The following is a 12,262-nucleotide window of genomic DNA, read 5'->3' as shown; positions in this document are numbered from 1 at the left end:
AAAATCAAATTGATAAAACATTTTACATTAAAATTATATTTAGGGAGAATCATGTCAAACTCTGGTTGTGTATTTCAAGAAGAAAGCTATCATAACAAAGAAGTGTGCCAATTTGTGTGAAGCTAGTCTGGTTGACATTGCATGCGACCCTACTGATTATGATACCACATGTATTTATTGTTGTGCTGACAATTTGTGCAATACGGAAACGTCTTTCCTTGACTGGCAAGGTATTGCCTCACAGAAATATATTCAGCTTTATAGAGTTAACCCCCAAAAAATCTAATATTGCCTAACAATTTTAAACTCTGCAATTCATGTAGTTTTTATATTAATGGCAAGCAATTCACCATACGTATATTTTTTATAAAAATGATAATCTAATAGCATTGTGTAGATTTGACTTTTGTTCAGTCCTTACCTTCTGAGTTATGCTTTGTGTCTTCATATTCATACCAAATTTGATACTTAAAATTTCACTTCCATCACATTTTTTACATTTATTTAAATTATCATTCTCTTATCTTTTTAAATTCACTTTATCATATCCCTTTAGAAATTTTAAGCTCTTGCTATTTCAGGTAAATTTATCCTGTCACTTTGGTCAGTTTTTGAAAGCTCTAAATCATTGCTCATTTTGATATTGTGCAATGAAAATGTTGTAATTTATTCTTGTACAATTTTATATTCTATATACCAATATGTCTGGTATATATGTCTGTACATGCCACAAGTCATTATTGAAGGAGAATTTATAAATTATTAGTGGTTTAAATTTTGTTGAACTAATAATGGTCTAATGATGGTCAATTAGAACAAATGTGGCTTGACACAAATGAACAAAGATATTTCAAGAAATAACCTTTTTTCAATCATTCTTTATTTCAGATGACAATAAACATTCTATGACTATTCTAAACTAACAAACAACCTAAGAAAAAATGAATATGACTTTGCACATTATATACAACTCAACGGAAACAACTTAAAGTTGGGAATTGGATATCAGACACATCTTTTTAGCTTATCTGTAATGCCTCATTAATGTATACTAACATGTAGAAATTATAACTTATTTATTATTATAAACCAGTTACTGGTGTCTGATTGCTTATTTTTCATTCAAACTTCATTGTCATGGAAATAATATTCTGTTTAGATATTATATATTGAAATTATATTCTAATAAGATGAAATATATAGTGCAATTTCTATTTTTTATTGTCTTTTACTGTATAAATTTTATAATTTAATGACTGAAATAACTTTTCTAAATTAATGTGTTATTTTTATACTGTGAAATGCTGATGGTGAGGACAAATTATAAAGATTATCATTATCCTAATGAAAAAAAGAAAAAAAGTTTCCTTGTTTTTTTGGTTTTTTTTTTTAATTAAAAAGGGATGTTTGCACAAAATTTATTGTTTTAGAAGATTGATGTTATTTTTTTCTTTTTTGGTAGATGGAAGAAAGAAGAGAAAAAAAAGATCAACAGTACATACTGGAATGAATAGATCAAAGAGATCAGTGGAAGTACTGACAACAACTACAGCATTCTGGAATTCATCAGTCCCTAATTGTATAGGTAAATAATACCTCATTACACTGTCTTAAAACACTCCTTTTACAAGAGTTCTTTCTTTTTACTCTGTCTCTTGATTATATTTGCTTCAAATAATATGATTATGTAAAACAGAAAAAATGTTACTTTTAAAATTTATATTGAGTATGATAAGGCATGGAGATTGAATACATTTCTTGAATAAATGATAGTTTGATGTAAAAGTGTAACAAAAATATTTGCAAAAAAATGGTAGATAATCATCACGTTACCAATTGTATACCTTAATTTAAATTATTGCCATTTGGGTCTTTTGTCTTATATATTTATAAAATAGTACATTATATACTTTCAATTAATGATTGGTTGGCTTAAGGTTGTTTCTTTTTTTATAGGATTAGTAATACATTTTCATCTTTTTTATGGAAATTTCGTTCCAATAGCTATCAGTAGAATTATTATTATTTTTTATCAGATGTAAAGCCACCAGTATTCCAGAACTGTCCAACAAAAGATATCATAGTCAACAAGGAGCTGTGGGGACCAGTATTTGTAAACATAACTCAACCAACAGCAGTAGATAACTCTGGTATCAGTCCAAAAATAACAGTCACACCTGAGGATTTTAGACAGCCATATCTGTTCAGAGAGGTAAAATTAAAAAAAAATAATACTGACTTTTAACCATGATATATACTCTCGTCATCATTTTTTCGTGTCAGGAAATATATTTTGAAATAAAAGTCATTATTTTACTGAGGTGAAAAAAATGATAATAACTTGATAGAAATTAAAGCCGAAAAAAAATCTGCTTTAACCAATATTTCTACAATTGATCAATTATATTGTTAATTCTACATGGAATTGTATATAAGATGTTCAATACAAAATTGCTGTATCTGAGATAATTGGTGTAAAGAATATAACTTGCATAAAACAATTCATGTGCACTGATGAAATATATTGTATTTTTTATACAAAGAATTTCACAAGCTCTGTTGTATTCCTAACGTAGCCCAGTTATTTATACTTATATAAATTAATTCTATATTTTAGAATACCACTGTAACATTCAGTGCTGAGGATCATGCTGGAAATTCTGAACAGTGTGAAATCCATGTTGTATTGATAGGTAAGGCTTATTCATTATTCTTCTTTGGACCAGTAACAGTTTATGATTCTGATGTTCATGGGACGGTTTAACTCCTGTAAATTGATCTACTCTTTTGACTCAGGATGGTTTTCAGATAAGTGTAATTTTAATTTAAGGTCTGAGAAACATTGAGACTTTTGTCATATTACTTATACATTTAACTCTCGTTGTCTCGAACTCGGTTGACTTGAAATTTCGGATGAGTGGAAGTTTTCACTTGGTCCCAAACTTTGTTCCATATAAATGTATGTAATTCGACTCCTGAATTGGATAAGTCGAAATTTCGGTTGAGTCGAAATTAATTTACAATCCCAAGGTTAACAAAAGCATTCAAAATTCATTATTTATCTCGAACTAATACACATATGTCAAAACATGACCTCCGGCAATTATTTAAATGGATTGAAGAGTTAATCTGACAATACACGTGTAATTAAATTTCCAGTCACTGACCACTCTATAGATTTATGACATGCTTTTTCCACGAGTGTTTACCTGAGATTATCTTTTATAGAATTTTTATAAATAATTAGTGATACATTGTCCATCTTCTTGAAAAACTAATGAGCTTGGGTGTGTATAAAGTAAGGATTATGACTTCCGTTGATAATCACATAAAAACTACTCAATCGGTGTCTTTAATCTTGTTGTGTTTTCTTTTGAAAAGAAAGAGTGAGATAAAACAAAATGAAGAAATTTCTTAATTTTCTAAAATCTCTTGCATCCGAGAATAAACCATTTTGTCAACTATAAACAAACTGAATAACGAAACTATCAATTGGAAATTACTCTCTCGGATAAAAGCTATTGAATAAGTAAAAATAATGTTATTATAGTAATGAAAGACCATGACATATAAATACATCGATCTTATACCAGAATATTGATCCCCTTCCCATATTCACCCAGTTTTATTTTAGCTTTACCAAGCTAAGCAAGAGTTGTGTCCTTTTTTTCTGTCAAACCTCTGGTTTTTGTTGGAGTAGAACTACATGTATCTCGAAATAGTTCTCAGGTCTGGCTGACTTCGAGATACGAGAGTCGACTGTAATTTTTCTGATGGTAGATCATTGAAGGTTACAGTAGTTTCAAAAAGTATAAACATTATAAGAAAAAAATCATTGATCTTTTGTTTTTGTAATATCAGCAACTGTAAACATATCATATTTTATAAAAATGATTTTAAGTTCTCAATTTCAAACACTACTCCTATCAGTAGTTTGTAGTTTTATTAATTTGTTTTAGACATACATCCTCTCACGATCAGATGTCCTGTAGATGTTATCTATATCCCATATGCTACTAACAACGATGTGGTCAATATAACATACAGCAGTCTAGGTCTTGTGGCCTCCAGTAGTGCCACACATATAACATACCAGCCACCAATCGGTACTAGTATCAAGATAAAGGAACATGTAGAGGTCAAGGCTACAGCACATGGTTCTAATGGCAACACTGCATCATGCAACTTTACTTACGAAGCTACTAGTAAGTTATTTTATATGAATTTGGTTAAATATACTTACCATGAAATTACATTTATATATATAGAATATGTTTGCTTTCACAACATGTTCTCATCGCAATTACCTAGGTGATTAAAAATTACATCCATGAGATGTACTCACCTACGTCATAGTTCACCTGTGTAACATACACTAGCTTTAGTTTTAATTTTTGCGTTCAAGAGAACGCATGTTTCTCGTCGGCAAGGTTTTTTAACAGTTTACTGTTGAAAATCCTTATGTTTTATAAAGACATTATTTGTTTTTGGAATATCGGTATACGATTAATTTAATGTGAATCAGAATACAGCGCTTCTGCCAAGTTTCTGATAGCACGTTTTCGTCATTTTTACAGCTTACGAGTCTGGAAATACGACGACATAGAAAATGACCTTTGTTTAGCCGCCATTTTCAAACATTAAATCGGGTCCGAGGAAAAGCAGAATTTAGCTGTCAAAATCGGACATGTTACGTGAGTGCTACGTTTTTAAAAAGATATATATTTAAACGAATGTTTATTTCTTTTTTCACGCTCAGGTGACCGGATTTTCACTGCATTAGAGCAATGCTACGAAACGGGTCGAGTGTAAAGTTTGGATAAAGTCGATTGTTTACAATTTGCAGTCTGTACACATCGCTATATTAAAATCAGAATAGGAATTTTGACCAAATCTAATTGTTTTTCATGTGGAAAACGTCCGTATGGGAGTGTATACCACTATTGTCACTAGAGTCTCAATTGGTTCAGTCGATTGTTTACAATTTGCAGTCTGTTACGTGTACGCCTGGTACACGAGACTGTGTAAACACATAACTATATTAAAATCAGAATAGGTATTTTGACCAGATCTGATTATTTTAATGTGGAAAACGTCCGTATGGGAGCGTATACCACTATTGTGACTAGAACCTCAATTGGTTCAATAAATTTCAATCAGAAAAGGGAATCTGCCCATTTCTGATTGTTTTATTTGGAAAACGTTCCATACAGGTCATACAGGGAGCGTAGACCAACAGTGATACTGTTTTAACAGTTGATAAATACATAACAATCAGAATAGGGATTTTGCCCACAACTGATGATGTTTATTTGGTTAACCTACCATTCAGGGAACATGAACCATATTTATTGAAAATAAAACGTGCTCAATGGATCACTATAGAATTTAAAAAATAGAATAGGGATTTTGTCCAAGTCTATTTGATTAATGTTGACATGTTTCATACAGGAAACATAGGAACTAGAACAACATGCATGATTTAGAATCTGTAAGTTTCATTCATTCTAATAAAATACAGATTTGATATCTTACATAAAATTAAATCATAACTATTTATTGATTGCACATTGATATTTATGGAGCATAGAATTGCACGTGGATGATTGTTGCAAATAAAATAAATTAGAATCAGACTAGTGAATTTAAGTCCAGGTCTATCTGACTTTTCTAGACATCCTTCCAACCAGGGAACATTATGTCTACTTTTATTATATTTTAAAACAACACAAGCATAGCTAATATTTGGTTGCACATTGTTTTTTGTGATGAACCAACAGTTTAGTCAATTAACATATTTGCTCATATTGATAATATATTGAACAAGTGTCTGGAAATAGTCAAGACAGATATTAAAGACACTAAAATAATACATTGTTATCTAGTACAATACAAATGTGATTGCAGTTCAAACTTTAAGCATACCAATACATACTTCTTTTAAATATGTCCAGTTTAAATCAGGACAGTAATTCTTAGAAGCCTGAAATATTTTTCCAGAACAGCAAATTGCTGTAAATATTAATTATTTTTTTACTGATAAATAATTCTCCAATGCTCTAACAGACATGGAGACAGTAAGAATGGAGCACTGTTCTAAATACAGTTGATCGCTTGTGACAACTCTTTTTACTAATATTAAATTTCATGGTCAGTTTACTTATGGCAAGAAGAACATGAATATTATAAGTATAAACTGCTATAACCAATTGTTTATTTTTGTCGGCAGTAAGTAAACAAAGACTTTTATATGTTTTTATGTAAACATTAGAATGTCTATTGAATAAAGAGTTTAGGGGATGCCATGATGCATTTCACAAAGACTCATTCAAGGTAATGGCTTGTATATTGATTACATAATTCAGAGTGTACATTGCCAATGCATATAATATAATATGTACTAATTCTGTTTTGTTTTGAGTACACAAAAAAGAGGTGATAACGTAAGACTTAAGAGACTATCTTACCCTCACTATATGGGAATCACTGTCAAATTATACATATATCTTCCAATCATGAAAGCAAAAGGAGTTTGGATGCTCTTTTAAAGATAGAAAATTATGCCTTAATTTACATCTTAAGTTTTCTAAGCAATGCCAACAGATGGGCAAATTTCTGCTATAAGGATTCATTCATTGGGTCTGTTTTATTCTTAATGTGAGATTGGTAGAACCCAACAGTTTATGCAATGGCTACACATTGTTTTTCCTAGTGTTAAATATTGATTCAGAATTCTGAAGTATAGAGGACTCAAATATGCTGATTTATAGAAACAAGATTATCATTAATTTAGATCTTGTACAAAAATTAGTAAAATATTGGTAAATAAATAAATAAGATTTAAAGCATTGTGGATGCAGGATTTATTTAAAATGCTAGACATCATCAGGTCTAGGAAATTGAAGTAGTTCTCAAGATTTGAAACTATCTATTATACAGCTCTTTATATAAACCTTTATTTAGTCAGTCTTTACGAGATGCAGTAAAAAAGAAGAGTTTTTTTTGGAGTAACACATGATGTACCAATATAAACATATAATATATATACTTTTCAATTGGTTCTCAAATTTTAGCACCAGCGTAGAAGCAGTTAATCTAACAGCAAAATATAGGAAAAGCAATTTATTCAAAAGACTGATTAATAGTTAGCAAATAGCTTTCAATAGTCTAAGAATAGTACATGGAAGTAAAATATAGTATGATAATTCCATGATTATATCAAATCAAATGCGAGACATTTTCTTAATATTATACCTAAATATTAAAATGTCACTGTTTATTTTTATTTTTTGCTCATTATAAGCATAAAGTTACAAAAATCAAGTCTGGTTGTGTATTATCTACATGCAGGAAGGTTTTCTGATTGCATGTGATTTTAATCTCGGAATTGATGGTAATTATTCAATTTTCAATTTCCATATTACCAGCCAGAATAATATACATTGTAGATATATAGCATAGAGTTAGTATCTCATACAAGAATATGCTACACAAAATTGAAATGTGTTTATTTTAAACAATTACTTTGAATTTTGATTCAATATTGTTTTGAAAGATGTGATTATTTAAATCACATTAATTTTGTTTTTGCCAAATTTGGGGACAAATGCAAATTTCTTCTGAGTGACTAAGTTAACCAAACGATATACCAAAAGCTGTTTGGTTGATATATTGAATCATATCAGAATGTATAGGATTCAGATGAGGTGAACCAAGACAGAAATAAAATGAGCATTTTTGATAGTGAAACCATTTCTGAAATAACTAAGAACACTTAAGAATACTGCAAGTTAGTACAAGTGTTTTCCATATTGCCAAACAAGTGTTTTTCTTTAAATAAAACTATAGATTATATAGAACTATATTTGACAAGTTGCATTTTAGTATTTCTGATAGCGAAATAATTTCTGATAGCGAAATAATTTCTGAAATTAATATAAACAATTGTCAAGAGCAACATACAAGAGTTGTTCATTATGTCAAATTTTTGTTTCCTTAAATTTGGAACTATACATGGCAAGATATTCTAGAAAGTTAACCGTTGTGAAATGTTAATTAGAAATATCAAAACATTTTATTTTAGACAGATTTTTCATAGCTGGAGAAAATCATCTGTTAGCATTCTTTTTGGATTTATAAGGACAACAATCATGGCTTTAATTCAGCTCAACATCCAAATATTCTGTGGAAGTAGTATATCAATGGAAACATTTATACTGAAACTTTTCCACTGATTTGTCCATTTCTGTATTTTTACACTTGAGTAGTCCAATACAAAACTAAAATATTGTTCATGGTTGAAATGGTAGACATTGTATTCAAAGGTTCTATCACTCATAGAAATTTTATCAGATTTTTAAAATTTAGTCAGTTTAGAGAATTGTCATTATACAATATGACAATAGTAAAAGACTTCTCTTGATGAAAATATTTTATTCTAAATCTATAAAATATCAAAAGTAGTATATCTAGCAGAGAAGCAAATTTTCAGGGACTATAACTTTAAAAAAAAAAAAAAAAAAAAGTTTAAAGATTAATCCAGATTTAGCATAATCATGAAACAACTTTGGTTTGAGTCTTTAATAAACTTTGATTGTATTAAGGACACCTTTTTACAAAGTATATTTTAATTGATTATAATTCTTTAATTAAGTAGAAAAGAATTTATTTCGAAAGATGTGATATTGATCAGGTTATCAAAAGACGACAGCAATCATATATTATATGTTATTATATTAATATAGAGAAAACAATGGAAAGGTAATAATGTTTCCAAATAAACTTAAGTTTCAAAGTGGAATTAATGAAATTAAGGTTGGATTAGTTCTTGTCGATTTGTACAAGCAACAAGAACAACCTATTCAGAAATAAATGCTTATTTACTGTTGCATCAATATTACAACACATTTAGCTCATAATGAAGGAGCTTTAATATAATTATTTCTATACTGACCTGCAGATTATTTATCTATCAGATATAGAAAGATGGGGTATATATATACATGTGAGTGCCATTGAGACAACTCTACATCAAGTCTATTAATTTTGCATACTTGTATTTATACAATCTGCAAAGTTTGCCATTGATATACATATAGTTATGCAGCATAGCTTCATTGTATAATAAATTCAGTAATTTCGGTTTTTACTAATATCCGTATTTTACAAAATTTAATGGAGTTTCTTTAAAAAATTTCACAAAATTTTTTATATGTTGAAATTGTATGTGTGTGAGAGAATTTATCCTCCACCAAATGAAATACTGCTTGTTAATCAGTAAATATTCTATATATATAAATGTAATTTCATGGTAAGTATATTTAACCAAATTCATATAAAATGGTAATTTTTGAAATCTCAAGAAGAGATTTTATATGAATTTATAGGGTTAAATATACTTACCACAATCCACCACCACCCCTGGAATAAATTCAGTTTTTTGTTCACTTAATTGAAATTATTCAATTAAACGACAAATTAAAACTAAAGCTAGTGTATGTTACACAGGTGAACTATGACGTAGGTGAGTACATCTCATGGATGTAATTTTTAATCACCTAGGTAATTGCGATGAGAACATGTTGTGAAAGCAAACATATTCTATATATATAAATGTAATTTCATGGTAAGTATATTTAACCCTATAAATTCATATAAAATCTCTTCTTGAGATTTCAAAAATTACCATTTTTAATGACATTCTCAGGAAACCTATGCAAAAATTTGATTTAATTGTCCTTCAGAAAGTTAGTGGTTGCTTCTCTTGTACTATATTTTATTGAAAAAATCCCCATAATTTGAATATCTTTTATGCTAAATTTCATAAATTTTAGAAATTCACAGTGTGCATCAGTTTATGTTTTAAAATGTGTGCAAAAATTTATTTTATTATATGATCTGAATATTGCTTATAAATTATGAAAAAATAATTCCTCTTTGAGAAATATTGGAGATGTTAGAATATCAGGAGAACTGTTATTGATGCCATTTTTTATGCTATGTACTGTAAGATAAATATAAATCAACGTCATTATGGTCACTTCTTTGTGAAAATACCATCACTGTCAAGTAATTAAGTGGAGGATGTCTATTAGGAGAGAACATTGGATTTAACAGATACCAAAAACTGACACTATGAGAGCTTACAAACAGGTTCTGTTTTTAATAAAGTTTTTTGTATTATTTAGGAGATGACCAGATTCCAAAGTACAAAATAACAGTAGTATATAGTGCCACCAATAAGCAGGATACAAATCCAGCTGATTGTCCGATGAAGTATGGCACAGAACTCATTCATAAAATACAGAACCTATCAGTGGCAGAATGTAATGACAAATTTATGCTCATGCCAAGTTTTACTGTTCATCAGGTAATAAATGTTTGATTGAAAAATAGCACAATATTTTACAGTAAAATTTGTTGTTGATCTGTAACTAAGTTTTGTTTGGAATATAAAAGTATCAGTATGAAATAAACTGTACAGGAAAATGAAGGCACACAGTGTTTATTTAAACTTATTTCAGTGTAGATATATAGTATTGGTGATGAAAGTAAAGGTAATTTCTTAAACAGCCTCATTTATCAGCTGTCAGGTTTGATTTTTGTTTTAACAAAAATATTTTTTTTATTCTTATACATCTTTTATACAGAGCTTGAAAGTCTATTGCTTGGGCACACCCTAAAACATGATTTTTTTAATACTTCATTTCAGGACAAAATAGTTGTGGATATATCTGTCATGTTTATGAATTTCAAGACATTGAATTTTGATTCCATGAAACACTGTGGTAATTTAAATGCACAAGAGATGATAGATGCTGGAAACCTTACATTGGCTCCCTCTGGTTGTGAACAGTTAGAACTTATATTCATCGAAGAGGAGACAACTCAGGACTACCTTTGTGAAAGTAATTTTACAGTCCTCAATAGAACCAGTAAATACTGTAGTATGTATTCTTATTTAGTCATTTTTTAAATGATATTTTGTTTTCATCCATGGTTCCTACAATTCAAGTACCCCAGTATGCAATGTATGATAGGCATCAGCTTAATATTTGACAGTTGATGTTCACTTCTTCTGGTCAATCAATTAAATTGAATAATGTTTACTTGTGAGTCTGTGCTAGTCAACTGCAGAAAAGAATTAGTTTAAACCAGTTTGATAAATAGTTTTGAGTATTTTTCTCTCATACTCCTTAGAATGATACACATTAATTACAATGTTATATATTGTAATTTTCATTACAGCATATTGCCATAAAGGCACCTTCAGTAATCAGACAAGTGGACAATGTGAAGTTTGCCCAGTAACACAGGACACTTTACCTATAGAATGTATGCCTTGTTCGGAAGATAGTTCAGTTTGTCTAGGTATGTATAATCCTTAGTGTATGGCAAGCCAAAGTGGACAAAAAGAGCTATTTTCTAATATTAGAAAATCATTTTCTAATATTAGAAAATCATTTTCTAATATTAAAAAAGAAAAAGTCTATTTATTAATATTAGAAAATGATTTTCTAATATTAGAAAATGATTTCTTAATATTAGAAAATGCTTTTTTAATATTAAAAAATCATTTCTTAATATTAGAAAATCATTTCTTAATATTAGAAAATCCTTTTTTAATATTAGAAAATCATTTTTTAATATTATTAGAAATTCATTTTTTAATATTAGAAAATCATTTTCTAATATAAGAAAATCATTTTTTAATATTAGAAATTCATTTTCTAATATTAGAAAATCAAAAGTAATTTCTTATATTAGAAATTCATTTTCTAATATTAATAAATCATTTTCTAATATTAGAAAATCATTTTCTAATATTAGAAAATCATTTTCTAATATTAAAAAATAAAGTACTTTTTAATATTAGAAAATGATTTTCTAATATTAAAAAATGGTTTTCTAATATTAAAAAATGATTTTCTAATATTAAAAAAGGATTTTCTAATATTAAAAAAGGATTTTCTAATATTAAGAAATGATTTTTTAATATTAAAAAATCATTTTCTAATATTAAAAAGTACCTTATTTTTTAATATTAGAACTAATATTAGAAAATGATTTTCTAATATTAGAAAATGATTTTCTAATATTAGAAAATGATTTTTTAATATTAGAAAATGATTTTTTAATATTAGAAAATAGCTCTTTTTGTCCACTTTGGCTTGCCATATTAGTGTCTATATTACATTTCTGAAATATTGTTCTCAATTTTGAGGCATTAAAGAAAATCCTTGAAAAGAACTATACTGAGTGA

At 28.3% G+C, this 12,262-nt stretch overlaps 1 protein-coding gene across 1 annotated transcript in view; it reads left to right on the top strand.

Annotated features, from left to right (window-relative positions):
* The window catches only part of LOC134726590 (uncharacterized), a 120,554-nt gene that overhangs the window by 74,325 nt on the left and 33,967 nt on the right, over positions 1 to 12,262 (top strand). Inside the window, exons 36-43 of the mRNA XM_063590999.1 lie at positions 44 to 230; positions 1,463 to 1,585; positions 2,037 to 2,212; positions 2,618 to 2,693; positions 3,960 to 4,205; positions 10,188 to 10,369; positions 10,712 to 10,946; positions 11,248 to 11,370. Coding sequence (XP_063447069.1) covers positions 44 to 230; positions 1,463 to 1,585; positions 2,037 to 2,212; positions 2,618 to 2,693; positions 3,960 to 4,205; positions 10,188 to 10,369; positions 10,712 to 10,946; positions 11,248 to 11,370 — 1,348 coding nt within the window. The remainder of the gene's footprint in view (positions 1 to 43; positions 231 to 1,462; positions 1,586 to 2,036; positions 2,213 to 2,617; positions 2,694 to 3,959; positions 4,206 to 10,187; positions 10,370 to 10,711; positions 10,947 to 11,247; positions 11,371 to 12,262) is intronic.

Source organism: Mytilus trossulus, chromosome 7, assembly GCF_036588685.1.
Source record: "Mytilus trossulus isolate FHL-02 chromosome 7, PNRI_Mtr1.1.1.hap1, whole genome shotgun sequence".
Taxonomy (NCBI): domain Eukaryota; kingdom Metazoa; phylum Mollusca; class Bivalvia; order Mytilida; family Mytilidae; genus Mytilus; species Mytilus trossulus.
This window is presented reverse-complemented; position numbering and strand designations above follow the sequence as displayed.